Source organism: Triticum aestivum, chromosome 2D, assembly GCF_018294505.1.
Source record: "Triticum aestivum cultivar Chinese Spring chromosome 2D, IWGSC CS RefSeq v2.1, whole genome shotgun sequence".
NCBI lineage: Eukaryota > Viridiplantae > Streptophyta > Magnoliopsida > Poales > Poaceae > Triticum > Triticum aestivum.
In genome coordinates this window covers 536,579,139-536,596,967 of record NC_057799.1, presented here as the reverse complement: position 1 = coordinate 536,596,967, position 17,829 = coordinate 536,579,139, and the positions used below count along the sequence as shown (strand labels likewise).

At 47.3% G+C, this 17,829-nt stretch overlaps 2 protein-coding genes across 4 annotated transcripts; both read left to right on the top strand.

Annotated features, from left to right (window-relative positions):
• Positions 1–3,028: 3,028 nt before the first annotated feature.
• On the top strand, positions 3,029–4,410 carry LOC123049835 (uncharacterized). Of its 3 annotated transcripts, none has more exons than XM_044472703.1 (3): positions 3,029–3,128; positions 3,348–3,885; positions 3,978–4,410. In XM_044472703.1, the coding sequence occupies exons 2-3, from the start codon at positions 3,349–3,351 to the stop codon at positions 4,272–4,274; spliced, it is 834 nt and encodes a 277-aa protein (XP_044328638.1). In that variant the 5' UTR covers positions 3,029–3,128; position 3,348; the 3' UTR covers positions 4,275–4,410. The 3 variants fall into 3 exon arrangements, with proteins under 3 accessions (XP_044328638.1, XP_044328637.1, XP_044328639.1); XM_044472702.1 differs by having other exon boundaries at positions 3,085–3,268; XM_044472704.1 differs by lacking the exon at positions 3,029–3,128 and adding an exon at positions 3,139–3,272.
• A 4,244-nt stretch (positions 4,411–8,654) lies between these two features.
• Positions 8,655–10,488, top strand: LOC123049834 (uncharacterized). The gene is made up of 3 exons (XM_044472701.1): positions 8,655–8,948; positions 9,387–9,912; positions 10,018–10,488. Exons 2-3 carry the CDS (start codon positions 9,493–9,495, stop codon positions 10,294–10,296), a joined length of 699 nt encoding a protein of 232 aa, XP_044328636.1. The 5' UTR covers positions 8,655–8,948; positions 9,387–9,492; the 3' UTR covers positions 10,297–10,488.
• The last annotated feature ends 7,341 nt before the right edge of the window (positions 10,489–17,829 follow it).

The window sequence follows — 17,829 nt, the reverse complement described above, 5'->3', positions numbered from 1 at the left end:
AATACGTGCCACTAGTGCACGTGTTGAACTACGGTAACTACTATGGAGATACCCTGGTAAGATTTTTACTATTACGACATCCGTGCATCTTTTGCATAGTTCTAAAACTAGTACATTCATTGCTAACTATGAAGTTATTACTATATTTTTCAACAGATAATCCCAGATGGATTGTGTGCCTCATTTGATGTATCAGAATGGTAGGCCTTGATGTTTTGAACATACAACCAGGTCATCCTACGAATCTCAACTGTCCATACCGGATTTTTAAAAGAAGTGGAGACATGCAAATCAAAGAATGGAAAAAATGTATGGACAGTCGTAAGGAGGTTCTTGGAAGCAAAAGGAAGCGAGGCGCAAGAATTGGAGACAGGATGATCTCCATTCTCCATAATGGAGAGTCAGGGTCTATATTGTTTTATGCTATTTTACCTTAAAGAGGGTATTTAGGTCCTACCTAATACTGATGATCATGTGCTAAGAACAATTAAGTAGGGTTGGTTCGATGACTGTGAGGATGATGATCGTATGACTTGTTATTAATAACGAGTAGAAGTTGTATGATGATGATTAGTAGGACTTGTTATTATATATGATGATGCATGATGCGCGCATGAAGAGTTATTATATATCAGCGGGTGAAATGAACATGGATTGGATTGAAGTGAAGGCAACATGCATGTGGTGCGTGTCGAAAGTAGTACAATCCAAACTTGATCAAGTTAGAATTAGTATTACTTTCGACATGCATCACATGTTGCCTTCACTTCAATCTAAGCCATGTTTAGGCATAGCAGTAGCATTGGTAAACCAAGCACGGAGATAGGAAAGGACACTTCTCTCTATTAGCTAGCTAACAACCTAAATTAACCCCCAAAACCCCTAAACCACCCCTTTCAAAAAAAACCTCAGCTCCTGCCAGCTGCTGACGCGTGGATGCCTTTTGGGCATCCTGCCTGGGCTCGCCGCAGCGGCCACGTGGAGGCCCATCTGTCCCGGTTCGTGTAAGAACCGGGACTAAAGGCCCGAGGCTTTAGTAACGACCCTTTAGTCCCGGATCCGCAACAGGGACAGATGGGCCTTACGAACCAGGACAAATGCCCCTTTTTCTACTAGTGATACTCTGTAATTTTCTTTCATAGTATAATGTACGATGATATGAATCACAGTTCAAAACTGAACCAACTACCAACTTTAAACCATTGTAAATGAGGTAAATTTCATGGTATATGTTGAATAATAATCTTTTTTGCAAAAAAATGATTGAATAATCAGTGACCATTCTTAATTATCTTTATTGATTAGCTTACATTTTTCAAGAATGGCCAAATTTTAAATAATTTTTCAAGAATCAGTTTACCATTGCGTCATCCCTAGAAGAGGTGTGTAACATACGACGACCATATACCCAATCCAACTCGTAGAGCACCGGTGGGGTTTCTGTACATATCCTGCCAAAGTGATGGCCGTTGCAAAAACTACTACTGCAATACTAGTCTGTTGGAAACCACCTCCTGCCCCAATGAGTTTCGTCGCGCTTGAGGTTAACCCGCACACCTTCTGCTTACTCTTGAGGTCAACAATGAAGAAAGCACCACCTTGCTCGACAAGTAAAGCACCTCTACTACCCTAAAAAAAAAAGTAAAGCACCTCTATTCTCAGCAAAAAAAAATGTCTAGTTTCTCGCTCCCTAAATTTGCCGGTTCAGAGTGTAGCCAACCACTCTCACCCTCCCTAAATGTCGTCCGGATTTTACCTGGTCCAAAGCTCTAGCACACCATGATCTCGTGCATTGACAAGCGAGAGTGTTCCTTCTCCGGCGACACACAGTAGAGGAGGTCGCGGCACCGGCAAACCCGCGTTGACTTTGATCGGGATCTTTTGTCAAAGAGGCACGTGTCATGGTAACGCTTATGTTGAGGATGTAGAATTTTGTATAGTAAGGTAGGTAGCTCGGCTGCACTTGATGGGCACGCTCCAACTCTGTGTGGCAGAGGAGTACATACATGCAGACACAGATCCAACATAATCCTTGCAAGTCTAGCACTTGAAACGTGGACTGGTCTTGCAAATCCTGATTTCCAAAGACGTTGTTGTCCGCGCTGGTGAGGATCGCGCAGCCGATTGGAGAGCATCAGTGTTTCCATGCGTGTGGATTGGAGGCGGCCGGAGGAGATGCGTGCCCCGCTTGTCGATCAGAGGGCGGCACACCGCCAGATGAAGATTCAGGCGGCGGTCCATGTCGGCGTGCGGCAGGAGGAGAAAGCCGCGGCGCGACGTCGTTGAAGAGCCCATCTTTGTCGGCGACGAACGACGTCAGGCTGGCATGCGCCGAGCCGGTCTGAAGGCTTAGGAACCGCGGAGGGCAGCGGGGTTTTCTCTTGAGAGGCTTGACTCCGCCGGGATCGAGCCATATGGTCTGGGAGAAGATGCCAACTAGCATGGACCGGCAGCGGGCGTCGGCCACGAGGCGGCTCCATCGCCTGCGCGTGACGGCGCAGCGGAGGAGGTCCTGGCCGTCCGGCAGGCGCGCGAAGACCTCGCGGGGGACGTCGTCGGCGATCTGATCTGGCCGCCGGAGCCTATGGGCGGATTGGCCATCGGCCGATGCATGGATGGATCCGTGGATAATGTGCTAGCTGATGGAGGGGCTGGTATGCTCCACGACAATTCACGATTGATACCGAGGAACTTTACCAATACCGAATCCCGATCTTATCTTGTCCGTTAAACGCAACGGCTGCGCGGTAACAGGGCATGCAAGTCCAGGAATTTAAGCGAGCACCACCATCTTCACAAATCTACGTCACGGGCGTATGCGACGAGTGACGGACGACCCATACGCGGACGGACGCCCGAGGGCAATGGCTCCATCGCCTTGTTCATTTCTGCTCTGGTTCATTCTGCATGTATAGACCCATCGCAACGACACCCCCGCGGCATGACAGAAATCCGAACGCATCATCACCCTTAAAACTCACGACTGTCCCGGGGGAACTGGTGGTGTGGCACCTTTCGCGGGTCACCTGCGCCAAAAAAAGAGAAGCAGGCTGTGGCTAGAGTTGGAGGTGGGGGACGGAGCAGGAGAGGGGTAGTGGACCTGGAGGGGGCTTCGCTTCATCTCCGAGGTAAGTTTCCCTCCGATCGTCATCACTCTGCGCTGTTTTTTTCCGATAAAGGGTGGATTTTATTGACTCGAAATGAAGCATCAAGTGGATATAAAAATCTTGGAGAAAACAACTCATGGACTTTGCAAGTTAGTATGCATGTAGGTAAAATGTCTTTGAATTGTGATAGGTTCATGTCATAAGGAAAACAAGGAACTGCTTAATATTTGTTTTCTACAGGATGTCATTCCCAGACGAATATCTGCTATTTCGCGCAGAAGGAAAGATTTGGAATGGACCCGATGGGGCGCAAGTGAGTCCCGATTGCCCATTTGTGGTCAGGCAGGTGGCGGAGCTGAAGAACAAATCGTTCGAACAAGTGCGGCACGCGGTACTCAAGAATTTTCAGCTCAACGAAGCCACACATGAACTCACTTTGCAGCACATCCTGTATGTGAGGACCGATCCTTCCGCTCCTCCATACAATCTGCTGATTGACATAGTAGGCGAGGAATCATGGAGGGCGTTTTTCAAGGTGGCATGCCGCCATGTCCGCTCCTTCAAGCTCTTCGCCAAATGGACCGTCAAGAAGACAAGCTCTGCCTCCAATGCGACTGACAGCAATATCACAACAGCTCTAGACGAAGATCCCGCCGTAACGGATGAATCCGATGATGGGAGCTGGCCGGCTTGCAAGCACGATAAGCCATGCACCATTGAAACTTCGTGGGACCGACAAGACCCGGGGCGAAGGTTCTACCGCTGCCCCTTCTTCGCTGTGAGTTTTCATGAGTGAATTTTTGTCGGCCGTAACTCGATCTCTGAATGATTTACGCTTCGATCCACAATGACATTCTTATTTCTTGTCAGAATCCTAAAGAAGACTGCAAATTCACCAAATGGTTGGACAAGAAGTTTCCTGAGAAGGCAAACGAACTCATAAACAAATACCAGGACACGGTTGATTCACTCCAACAGCAAGTCGACAACCTCAAGTGTGAGCTTGAGGAACTCCGTCGCCGTCATCGGAAAAGATCCGCCGAAGAAGTTGTTGTCATTCATGGAGACAAGTGCCCCTGTGGCAAGAGCCTGTGCGACCTAACTTGTCGCGGCCGGGAGAAACAGACACGCCCAAGCCAAACACCAAGATTGGCCAGGGACAATTAGTCGCCAATATGCAGAGTGGTTTGTAGAGCTGTTTTGATGATGACGTGATGGCTGGTTTTGCCCAGTTAGCACAAAATTTGAAAAGAAACAGATTTTTTGTGTAAATTAAAAATCAGAACATTAACAAGGAAATTCAAGAGAATTTGAATATTGAAGAAAAAAAAAGGAAAATGGCATGAAAATTAGAAAAACCTGGAGCATTATAGAAGTGGTATTGAAAATCTAATAGTAGTATACGATGGAAAAAAGTAAAAAGAAACCTTTGAATCTATATAAACCCATAGTCAAAATATTTATGGAAGCTGTTTGGTCTTAAAACGTAAATATTATGTACTAGTATTTTTTTTCTTGAATATTATTTGTTTACTCAATTTTGTTTTGGTTTCTTTGATGTTTTCTATATTTTTATTGGTTGAGCTACCACGTGTTCACAACATCGAGTCATCTTGCACTTGAAAGACCAGAAATATTCAGAATGCATTAGAGGGCCATACTTACAGTTTGGCAACATATAAGGGAACAAAATATGATATTTTTCTCAAGCAATTGCATCAATAACGATAGCCAAAAAGAAATAGCGTGCATGTCTTACTAAACAAATTATCTTAATTAGGCCCCTCGAAAAACTAGCTAACAGAATGCTCCCATTTATATTTATTTTTTGAGGAATGAACCCAGGGTTACCTCACTTGAATAATATTTCCACGTGCGCACACACGTGAACTAATCTACACTTGCCTCATCTCGTAGAGCACCGGGGTTTTTCTGGACAGATTCTACCATTACAATGTCCACTGTAGAAATTGCTAGTGCAATGCTCTGCTAAAAACCACCATCTACTGCTCCTAGCATGGTGAGTTTCCACACCCTCAAGGTTAATTTGTGCCTTCTCCTTACTCTTGAGGTTCACAGTGAAGAAGGCACCACCTTTCTCAAGTAAATCACCTCTTCTCTCTACAAAAAGGACCATGTTGGTTGCTAGACTGAGATCAAGAGGTTGGCCACACGAAGACAAGTGCTCCCTTTCCAACGTCACAATGGAGTCATCGGTCCACCTCACTGCCCAGTGCCCTTTTACTGTGATCTTTGTGCACGACTTTGCTCTAGCCGTTCTGCACTGTTTATGCTTAGGCCCAGGCTGAGAGCGGCAGCTTCAGTGACTTCCTGGTGGTCCACAATTGATGCCTCGTAAAAGGACAACGCGATAGTTGCGACATACTTCACCTGGCACATCTAGAGCGAAAGGAACAGAAGGATTTTCTCCATGTGATGATCACCTCGGACAATGTGGGCAATTGGATCTTCCTTTTGTTTTCTTCTTTCCCTGGGCACTTTCGCCCTCCCCTGTACCTTCCTAATCTATAATGAAAAGGCAAAGCACCTACCATCTTACCTAGAAAAAGTCGCTCACTCCCCAAATTTGTCAGTTCAAACTTCAGAGTGCAGCCACTCTCCCTCATACTCACTGTCATTATTATTGTTGTTTTGATCTTGCTTGGTTTAAAGCTCTAGCACAACATGATCTCATATATTAACAAGTGAAAGCCTTCCTTCTCCGAAGATACAGGGCACGGGAGGTGGGCTTGACACACCCGCGTAGACTTTGATCGGAATCTTTGTCAAAGAAACATGTGTCTTTGTCACACTTATGCTGAGGCTGTAGAAGTCCGTGATGTCCATGTCCAACCAGTGCACAATGCCACGTGTGACAACACCGACATGCGTCCCCCAGTTCAGCAACATTCGATGTGTTCGCTCGAATGTTGTGCAGTAGAGGAGTACACACAAGCGGAAGCAAGTCCATAACAATCTGTGTAAGTCATATCACTTGAAACATTGTCTCGTCTTGCCAATCCAAATTTTCGATGGTGTGGGTCCGCATTGGTGAGAATTGTGCAGCCGGTTGGACCACAACGGTGATCAAATATTCCACATTCAGGCAGGCCAATGTAGCATGGAGCTTTTCAGTGGCTGGCCTAATGTGGTTTTGTGATAATTATTTTCGATCCAACCACCCAGGGCTGGGGTCCTTTTGCACACCCAAAAAAATGCATATTTGTTTTTCTTTCTGCTCATGGATCTCCAACATGTGAGTATCAACTAGTTGTGAGGCAAGCAGGACAAAGGCCACACCATCATGGATCTTCTCTTTTTCACGAATACACATATTGCGTATCATTTCATTGATATGTAGACAGGTGAAAAGATTACAAGGCAACACTTGTCACATACATAGATTGGAGAGACAAGCATTGAGTGAGCACAAGACAAGCAGGGGATAGTCAGCCCTAGCTAGCACACACCAAGTAGGGAGGAGGATCGTCAAACCCTATGCTCCAGTCTTAGCCCAAGAGCAAGCCCTATCTTTGACGATTTGCACGAGGTCCCAACAGCAGGGCCGTGCGTTGTCGAAGACGCATGAATTCCGATGTTTCCATAGAGATCATGCAGTAAGAAGCATGATGGATGCCAGCCCTTTCCGCAAGGTAGCAGGCACAGCCTTGGTAGCATCAGTCCACCATTGAAGGAACTCAATGTCGGGGGTGGGTAGGGCGACGGGGACGCAGCACAACGCGAGGATGTCGTGCCAAAAATTGCAAGAAAGGGGCACGGCAGGCTAACCGATGAAAAATCTGATCCGAAGTCGGGCCTAAGTACGCCAATTGAGCTACCGAATAGAGGCCCATAGCACTCGCCTTCATCCATCTCTGCAACGGCTATTTGCTATAACCAGGAAATGCAAAGCGGCTTCGTACCATCATCATCTTCATGTCAAGGCTTACTAATGGGTGTATGCATCTTTTCTTTTTAATGAATATAAGGATTACCCCCGACCTCTGCAAATATGCATCTACGGGGCATCCTGATAGATACCTGTAGATGTTGAAGAACAATCCTGATAGAGTGATGCGACTTGATTCTAACCAGACCGATCTTGCATCAGTTCAGCTCCAACATGAGAACTGTTTCTTTTTTGGTGAGTAACTCCAACAGGAGAACTGGTTGACATCTATGCCAGCTTAATTACATGGGACAAAAACAGAATATATATAGATCAACAAAGGAAAAGTGGATCGAAACAAGATACATTATGCATGAAATGAAAATGGTTGCAACGGTAGCACATACTCTACGTCCTTTTGTACTCCCTCCGTCTTGGTTTACAGGGCATGCACGTCGTTCTAGGTTGAGAATTTAACTAGTTATATATGTATTATATGTGATGAAAAATAAATGTTTATAAACTACATCCGCTTAAGAATTCAATGATATACTTTTGGTGACATATAACTCATATTTAGTTAGTTAAATGGACGACCTAGAACTACGGCAAGCCCTCTAAACCGAGATGGAGGGAGTACAAAAGTTAGGGTGCAATCAAAATCCCGATTTGGGTAAAAACTTAAGTGAACAAAGCTTGGTGAATTCTAGCGTATTTCAAATTGTTGTCCGGCTTGTAAAAATCTAGTCACATGCCTAGTAAACACCCGACCCTCTAGTACTGTTTATCCACACTGGTAGCTAAACTTGGTGTGATCCAAATTGGAGCCGGTAAATCTAGCCAAGAATGCATGATTGGCCACACATCGTCAAGCTTCTGCATAATCCTCTTCTTGATGTTCCAGATACCAAGATCTTTCCGCAACATCGGCTCACATGATGGATGGTCAAAATCGTCCGTGAGATAGATGCAGTTTGGTTCCAATGTTGTGTCCTTGGTCGAAAGGCACACAGCGGCATTGAACCCAAGAGCATGCACGAAAACTTCCCGGCTATTATCGACAAGGTCAGGCTGGCTCCGGTATGGAAGCGATGACAGCGGCATGTCAGTGGCTCGTTCTGACGGCGGCAATGGTCGCTCGATGGTCCATGGACCTCGATGTTATTTTTATTAATTGAGGTGTTTTGTATTTTCAATGAATTCTTATAACAGATGTGATCTTTTCAAAAAAAAGCTATAATATCTTGTTCTAGTTGTGACTTGTGAATGGAGAATGCCACCTACGTCCTGTCGCCTCACATGCATCAGTGTCACGACCGGACACGACGACCATACGCACGGACGCCAGAGGCAAAACGATAAATTTGATTTGTGAACAAAACAATATCATAAAATAAACTGTTGGTGAAAATATTTTTCCTGGCTGACTTTTTTATGTAGCAGCCAACAGCTGGACGCCACACTACATTGGCCATCGTCGTAACCCGGCCGCTACATAAAAGGATCAGCTGGATGGAATGTTTTTGCTAACGTTTTTTTTAATATTGTTTGGTTCATGGATCAGAACAGTGATTTTTGCCGACGACGGACGGCAAACGACTCCGTTGGCCTTTTCCATGCCGTGCGTGGCCGTGGTCGGGGCCTCTCCATCTCTGCTCCGCATACACGTACGTTCAGGTGGCTGCCCCCCGCCCTGCATTTTTCCGACGGCACCTGCAGCCAGTATGACAGGTGTGGTGGCGTGGCACCTGCCGCCACTGAGGATGGCGGCAGCTTGCCCATCGGGGCTGTATAGAAAGGACCGCCGCTCAGTGAGGAAAAATATCTAGCTTCATCTCATCCGGGTCAAAAGAGAAGCTGGATAAGGTTCGTGGTAGGGAGGAAGCAAGAGACGGGTTCTTCCAGATCTGGTGGTTGCGCCATTGCTCGGAGCCGCATCAGAAGCCAGCCAGGTGAGTTTCTCTCGGATCCGCTGCTTTCTTCTACCGCAGTGGGAAATGGAAGGGAAAAATGCTACTACATAGAAAAGAGCTTGACAAGTTGGGATATAAACTGTCGGGCAGAGCAGATCTGGAAAGTTTTACCTTCCAAATCGCTGTAAAGATGTAGAAACGTGGTTTTATACGATTCCATTCGATGTGAAATTGTAGAAGAAAAGTTTTTCCTCTACCTTGTGGGTTCGTATGGCGTGAAAATTGCAGAAGTTGCTACTGTTATGGATGGGGAATGTCACGGAAAGGTGGTAGATTTGTTTCTAGTGGCGATCTAGCTTCAGAAGAAACGGAACAAAAATGTCTAGAAAATGCCAGGGAATGTGGGGAAGCCAGCCTAATATATTTCTTAAGGTCCAAGATGCGGTGTAATAATGTGCAGTCGATATTTTTCTACAGGATGCCATTCCCAGATGAATATCTGCTATTTCGCACAGCAGGAAAGGTTTGGGATTGACCTGATGGTGTAAAACTGAGTCCTGATTGCCCATTTGTGGTTTGGCCGATGGCAGAGCTGAAGCATAAGCCGTTCGAACAAGTGCGGCGCGCCATAATGAAGATTCTTAAATTGAATGAAGCAACGCATGAACTCAATTTGCATCACATTTTGTGTGTAAGGACGGTTCCCTCGGCTGCTCCCTACCATGTGCTCACTGACATTATAGGGGAGGCGTCTTGGATGGCATTTTTGAAAGTGTCACTCCTTCAAGTTCGTGCTTTCAGACTGTTGGCCTGCTGGACCGTCAAGAAAAGGGACTCTGTTCCAAATGCATCTGACAGCAATAACACAACAGTTCCAGACGAAGGATATGAATCCGATGATGGGACCTGGCCAAATTGCAAGCACGATAGACCATGCACCATCGAAACCTCATGGCGCACCGAAGACCCAGGACGAAGGTTCTTCCCCTGCCCTCTCTTCATGGTGAGTTTCCTTCGGAAAATTGTTTATCACGGTTGTATCATTACTGCTCTGAACGTACAATCTCTGCATTAGTACGTCCACAATGAAATTTCCCTTTTTAATCAGCATTCGGGAGAAGACTGCAAGTTCAGCAAATGGTTGGACAAGAAGTTCCCTGAGAATGCAATCAAAGTCATCAACAGACTCCAGGACGACGTTGAATCCCTCCAGCTGCAAGTCGATAACATGAAGTGTGAGCTTGAGGAACTCCGTCACCGTCAGAGCAAAAGAGCTACCGGAGAAGCTGTTGCAAGTGATGGAGACAGGTGCCCCTGTGGCAGCAGCCCTTGCCACTTGGCCTGTCGCAACCGAAGCAAACCTCCTAGAGTGGCCAGGGACAATTAGAATTAGGCCTCCAAATATGCAGAGTGGTACGTGGCACCACCCTAGTTTCATTTGTAATGGAGCTCTTATGTCCATTTTGTTGCAACCGTCGTGCTCTGAGAATGTGATCTATGATCTAGGTAGTTTTATGATCTGTTGGTTATTGTTGAACAATTCGTCGTTGGATTTCAATGAGACGCTGAACATTCTGAAGTTGTTGTGTTTATGCATTGTCCCCTGTTTAAATAGTTTGCATCAACATATTATCTTGCCACAACATACATTGGTCCGACTCTAATGTCTAATCCAACCGCACTGTCAACTTGAATCCTTCCAGACTGGCGAAAAAGTGTTGATTTGAAAGTTGCAAATGCTTTAGTATGCATGAGTGTGCAGTAAGAAAATTCAGTCTTTATCGATGATCCCTGAATCTCTCTGAGCGTTCACGGTGTTGTTCTCTACGATGTGTTCAGGGAAGAGCACCCCTGCACTGGATTCAGAGATTGTATCTACGGTAAGGATTAATACCAGTCTAGGTCTCTAGGATCACAAGATCAGTCCCTAGGAAACCACTACGACTGATTGGACTACACGCAAAATCTCCAAATGAAATATCCCCGGAGACGAGGCGCCGGTGAAAAGCCGTAGGCTTGTGACGCTGGAGCAGAATCGCGGAGAGGCTGGCGGGACAGGTCTAGCCGTTGAGGAAGCGCTCGTCAGTGAATACAGCAACATCCAACAACTAGAAGGGAAATCTGACAGTGCATGTTTGTTTCTTGAATATCAGCAGCAACATATATTCATCTTCGTTAACAAGTACTATTTGCAAACAAAAACACAAACACTTCTTCTTCGGTACAACCCTCTAAATACAACAACGGCTGAGATCGCTCCGTACCCCTTCATTAAAAAGGATAGGATCGTCCCATCACATAAAAAGCCCCCGCCCGCGCGGCGGGGCTGTACCCGCCCGCGCGACGCGGCTGTACCCGCGCGACGGGGCTATACCCGCGGGGCCGGACTGTACGTCGACTGCCCATACACGCGGCCGTCCGCGTACGTACGACGACGACCAGTCGTGGTCAAAGAAAAAAAAGACGACGCGACCTGTCGACATGTTGTCGGCGAGAGAGAAAAAAAAAACTAAAAAAATTACAACGCGACGTGTGGACGGACGGTTGCGTGCCGTCGTGGCGTCGGTCAAGGGGGGTTCCCGAGGCGCCCGCCGCCCCCGAGACGCCATTAATGCCGGCGTTAAGCCGGGCCGTCGGTCACCTACCCGTCCGCCTCCCGCACCCACCGACGCTCGTTCATAAACTCCGCTCCCCTCCCGTCTGCCTCCCCCACCCCAGTCGGCGCGTCTCACCCCCTCCCCTCACCCACCGACGCACTCCACCGACGACGTGCTCCCTTCTCGGCGGCCTCCATGGCGTCCGACGGCAGCGACGGCTGTGGCGGCTCGTGGCCGACTAGCCTGAGCACGCCGGAGGCCGACGAGCTCATCCGGGTCGGGCTGATGGTGCCGCCGGGCTGCCGTCTGCCGCATGCATTCCGCATCACCGCCGACGGGTACCCGACGAGGGGGCCCGGCGCGTCGCGGGATGAGCTCCGCCGGCACGAGGGCGGCCGCTGGAACACCGTCGGCCGCGGTAGGTTCTGGAGGGGGAAGAACTACTGGACAGTCGTCGCGCAGGCTCGTCGGGAGTTGCGGACGGGCGGCTCGTCGTCTGCCCCGCGCCGGCCCCGCCGTCCCCCTCCGGCGGCCACGCCGCCTCCAAGCTCGTCCCGCCGTCCGGTGCCCGCCCTCGCCGCGCCCGCCTCCCCTCCCACCGTCGAGATCCCGCCGGAGCAGTTCGCGCTGCGCGAGGACGGCGACCCCGACGACTGCCCCGGCTACCTCATCGCACTGCGGGCGTCGCAGGCAGAAGCGGCGGCCACGGCGGCGGCGAGAGAGGCCGCCGAGCTGCAGGCCGCACTCGACGCCGCGGCGGCTATGGCGGCTGCAGCAAAGGCTGCCGAGCTGCAGGCCGCACGGGATGCGGCGGCGGGCATCAGTGCAGGCGCAGGCGGCTCCGATGGAGGACGACGCCGGCGACTGGGACGACGGCAGCAAGAGCAGCAGCGACGACGACGGTGACAGCGGTGCGGGCGAGATCGTGGACCTCGCCGCCTCGGACGACGAGTAGATTAGGTTTAGATTAGGTCCAATTATGTTTAGTTAATTTCGCTTAGGTCCTGTTTAATTAAGTTTTTTTATGTTCTAATGTAAAATGAACCGTCGTCGGGTTTAATGAACTATATTTATGTTGGAATGAAATTTAGATGTAAATTATTATGAAGTATTGTGGAGAAGTTTTTAAATTTTGAATCATTTTATAAAATAAAAGTGCGCCGAAAGAAATTAAAATTTAATAGTTTACCGGGAAAATTGAAAGAAAAATAAAAATGATATAAAAGAAAAGAAGAAGAGATGAAGAAAGAAAAGAAAAGAAGAAGAGAGGAAGAAAGAAAAATAAAAATGAAATAATTTTGATTAATATCAGTGTTTTCACTAGCTCTTCATATATTTATCCTCTCAAGAAAGAAAAGAAAAGAAGAAGAGAGGAAGATAACAGAAATGTGTTAACTGTGCATGCAAATCATAGATTGAAATAGCGGGAGAAATGATTTCGCGGCGACCTCTCCCAGCAGCTATAGTGGCCGCAATAGCGGGCAATCGCAGCAAATAGCGGAAATTTTTCTGGTGGAAGAGATGATTTCTGAGGGTTTTGCTGAGTTTTGAGCCATTTAGAGGGATATGTGGAGGATGTCGCGGCAGCAGCCATAGCTTAGTGGCGAGGCTCCCGGGCAGCTATAGAGCAGTTATCGCGGCTATTTTAATATGATGCAAATACAACTTGGCAAGCTTGTAAAAGCAACCTCATCAGATAAATTATATCAACAAAAAATTGCGTATGTAACTATTTTCAAGAATTTGGCGAAAACCACCCACCGAAACCACCGCCTTCCACACCAAGTACCAGAGCGGTTTCACGGAATGCATCCAACTTTTGCCAGCGCGTGTGGGCCCCCCCGGGCACCCCACGCCAAAATGAACGAAATTCGACAACGAACGCACATTGCGTCACGTCCGGGCAGTATTTTAGGGGTTTTCGGCCCATAAAATCGTAGAAAATCCATACAGTGTCGAAACTCGAAAAAATTTGGCGTGCATGCTTGCCACGGTCATTGGAGCACGTGAAAAAAATAAGAGCCCATTTGGCGGATGCGAAGGAGAGGCGTACGACCGAGGGCCCCCTCCGCCCATACCGAAACCACCGCCTTCCACACCAAGTACCTGAGCGGTTTCACGGAATGCACCCAACTTTTGCCAGCGCGTGTGGGGCCCCACCCGGGCACCCCACGCCAAAAATGAACGAAATCCGACAACGAACGCACGTTGCGTCACGTCCGGGCAGTATTTTAGGGGTTTTCGGCCCATAAAATCATAGAAAATCCATACAGTGTCGAAACTCGAAATTTTTTGGCGTGCGTGCTTGCCACGGTCATTGGAGCACGTGAAAAAAATAAGAGCCCGTTTGGCGGATGCGAAGGAGAGGCGTACGACCGAGGGCCCCCTCCGCCCATACCGAAACCACCGCCTTCCACACCAAGTACCTGAGCGGTTTCACGGAATGCACCCAACTTTTGCCAGCGCGTGTGGGGCCCCACCTAGGCACCCACGACAAAAATGAACGAAATCCGACAACGAACGCACGTTGCGTCACGTCCGGGCAGTATTTTAGGGGTTTTCGGCCCAGAAAATCATAGAAATCCATACAGTGTCGAAAGTCAAATTTTTTTGGCATGTGTGCTTGCCACGGTCATTGGAGCACGTGAAAAAAATAAGAGCCCGTTTGGCGAATGCGAAGCAGAGGCGTACGACCGAGGGCCCCCTCCGCCCATACCGAAACCACCGCCTTCCACACCAAGTACCTGAGCGGTTTCACGGAATGCACCCAACTTTTGCCAGCGCGTGTGGGGCCCCACCCGGGCACCCCACGCCAAAAATGAATGAAATCCGACAACGAACGCACGTTGCGTCACGTCCGGGCAGTATTTTAGGGGTTTTTGGCCCAGAAAATCGTAGGAAATCCATAAAGTGTCGAAACTCGAAAATTCTTGCCGTGCGTGCTTGCCACGGTCATTGGAGCATGCGAGAAAAATAAGAGCCCGTTTGGCGGATGCGAAGGAGAGGCGTACGACCGAGGGCCCCCTCCGCCCATACCGAAACCATTGCCTTCCACACCAAGTACCTGAGCGGTTTCACGGAATGCACCCAACTTTTGCCAGCGCGTGTGGGGCCCCACCCGGGCACCCCACGCCAAAAATGAACGAAATCCGACAACGAACGCACGTTGCGTCACGTCCGGGCAGTATTTTAGGGGTTTTCGGCCCAGAAAATCGTAGAAAATCCATACAGTGTCGAAACTCGAAAAAATTTGGCGTGCGTGCTTGCCACGGTCATTGTAGCACGTGAAAAAAATAAGAGCCCGTTTGGCGGATGCGAAGGAGAGGCGTACGACCGAGGGCCCCCTCCGCCCATACCGAAACCACCGCCTTCCACACCAAGTACCTGAGCGGTTTTACGGAATGCACCCAACTTTTGCCAGCGCGTGTGGGGCCCCACCCGGGCACCCCATGCCAAAAATGAACGAAATCCGACAACGAACGCACGTTGCGTCACGTCCGGGCAGTATTTTAGGGGTTTTCGGCCCAGAAAATCGTAGAAAATCCATACAGTGTCAAAACTCTAAAAAATTTGGCATGCGTGCTTGCCACGTTCATTGGAGCACGTGAAAAAAATAAGAGCCTGTCCGAGTAAGTTAAAAAAATTAGCCTATTCGATTAAGTTCAAAAAATGAGCCCGTTCGATTAAGTTAAAAAAAGAGGTCGTCTATCTAAAAAGAAAATAAAAAACGCCGGGCGTCTCGCTAAACGACGCGCATGCGTGCATGGGGCCGTCCCACTAACAACGCCGCCGCAATCAGCGCTCGGGCGACGTCCTTAGCCGACGTGCATGCAAACATACCTTCTATCCCGTCTAACTTTCCGCCAGCCCGTCTAGCCGCCGCCGCGATCTACACGTACTGCCGACGTACGCCTGCCTGCCCTGACCCGTCTCCGTCTCTACGCCGCCGGTGCCTCTCCCACCGTCGCCGTCGTGTATGTTTTTTTGTGTCTGTGTTTTTTATACGAAGAAGGTCATAGCAGTACCATGGTATGTGACAGAAAACTATTTCATGCAGTATGAATATCGACGGTGTGATTCCATGTTCTGTTGAAAAGTGGGTTAGTCTAGTTGACAGACTGTCACCAAGTCAGAAATTCAGGTTTTATGAAACGGATATGCAGGGCATGTTCAGAATACCATCGATAAAGATGCGTGATTTTTTGCTTCATTTTTTACTCCAAGGTTACAATCCAAGTAGCAAAAAACTCATGGTCCAAGAGAGTTCTGGAAGTAGTGCTGGAAGTAAAGGCCTTATTTCACTAAGGCCTGATGATGTGTACTCCATATTTGGTTGGAAAAACAATGGAGTGGATGTTTTTGGTTTTCTTAGTACAGAAGGAGAAAAAGCAACCAAAAAAATACCAGTTAGTTTTGTTAACAAAAAAAATGGTAAGATCATGATTGATGATCTGATCGAAAAGATTGTGAGGAATAAGACCACGGACGATGACTTTATTCGGATGACGTTTCTAGTTCTCTTAGGAACTATAATTGCACCAGTGTCTCATGAATACGTTCCGAAGAAGTACTATGCCTTAGTGCAAAATATTAAGTTGATAAGGAAGTTCAACTAGAATGCATTCACTTCATGATTCTGTTTGTCGGAGATTGACAAGCTTCTGCAGGACGACCATGTTAGGCAGTGGCCACAGGGGAACCTGGCCCTTTTGCAAGTACGTTATTTTTATTAATTTTAACATTTTTCTTATATAATGTTATCGAAGAACATGTTATTTAATTAGTTTATGTGTTTTGCAGTACCTATACTGGGAGAAGGTGCAACCAGTCATCGGTCCAAAATATGATCCGTTGGCATTGTTGAGCCCACTGATGAGGAACTGGACGAAAGATATGGCTGCGAGAAGAGACAAATACGACTATGAATATGGTCGTGGTGTTGGGATGGTAATCCGAGTAATCTTGTTTTGTTTTACATTTATGAAATAAAATTAAGTGTTAATATGATTTGTATGTATAATTCTCATGTTGCATTTGTAGATCGATGACAACATTACAGAGGAGTACAGGCTGAAAAAATTTGGAGAAGAAGAAGCTAAAAAAACTAAGAAAGCTAGTACCAAAAAATCTAACGTTACTGGAAGGAGGAAAGAGGGCAGTACCTCGGAGGCTTCGATCCAGAAGCCTACTATGGACCGGATTTTGAGTGAGATTAATGAGCTTCAGAAGGAAATGCTTCGTTTGCGAGAGTTATGTGCACAGGTAACACTTGAGCATGTCACTTTAACGTCCATCACTTTATTGAAGAACTAAGATGCAATGTTTTCTTGCAGAGGATGATTGAGAAACTGAACAAAACCGGTGTCTTCTACAAACCTGGTAACCTCGAAGAAGAAGAAGAGAATCTATATGGAGGCATTAATGAGTCTGGAAACGATGGTGAATTTCCGGAAAAAGAGTTTGTATATCAGAAAGATGATTCAGACCAGTTCCATACACCTTCAAAAATGAATTTGCAAAAGGATGATGACGGCGTTGATGTAACTTCTCGTGGAAACACACCTTTTTACTGCACACCTGAGTACATGGATAGTTTCAAGGGTGATATGGATGATCCTATCGAAGTACCGAAGTATCAGATGAAAAAGCGGCCTCATCTTTAGGGACGGACGAGATCGCATCGCATGCATCGCTTGGTTCTCAAGGAGTGGAAGAGGAAGTGGAGGAGGTTACTGGCAGGCGCAAGCGCAAAGGGTCACAACATGTCAAGTCTCCTTATGTGGTCCCTAAACCGAACAAGCGTGCAAAACGTTCTGCGGAAGGAAGTAAGTTTTTTGTGTTTCTAATTGTTCTTGCGTAATAATTATTTATATAATTGCGTTTATAAGTATTTGAGTTGTGTGTTACAGAATTGTTCCAAAATGGTGGTGTTAACAAATCTAGTGATGAGTATGACGTGGTGAAAGCGTCCATCAAGTACGTGCGTGCGCATGAGTATTCACAAAAACATGCCAAAACAGAAATTTTCAATGATGGCACAGAAGATGGTCTCAGTGTGCAGAGAGCTTGTGAAATTATTAACGATGAGTGGCTAAGTGGCGACGTAAGTTAATTTCATCTATTGTATTACAATTGATTCCAAAATATCATTGTCAAATCTGACACATTATTTATAGGTAATTAATGCATACTCATCATTTTTGGCCGACAAAGTTAATGACGATCGTTTCATGTTGAAAACTTGGAGGGTACATTGGCTGCTTCACATTAGACCCGGAAAGAAGACAGCCGGTAACGACTATGAAGCAGAGTCGCATAGTAAT

Coding starts and splice junctions, on each gene's coding strand:
- LOC123049835 (XM_044472702.1), top strand. CDS start 3,201: ATGAAGCATCAAGTGGATATAAAAATCTTGGAGAAAACAACTCATGGA. Junction 3,269..3,347: donor CTTTGCAAGTTAGTATGCAT/GTAGGTAAAATG, acceptor TGTTTTCTACAG/GATGTCATTCCCAGACGAAT. Junction 3,886..3,977: donor ACCGCTGCCCCTTCTTCGCT/GTGAGTTTTCAT, acceptor ATTTCTTGTCAG/AATCCTAAAGAAGACTGCAA.
- LOC123049834 (XM_044472701.1), top strand. CDS start 9,493: ATGGCAGAGCTGAAGCATAAGCCGTTCGAACAAGTGCGGCGCGCCATA. Junction 9,913..10,017: donor TCCCCTGCCCTCTCTTCATG/GTGAGTTTCCTT, acceptor CTTTTTAATCAG/CATTCGGGAGAAGACTGCAA.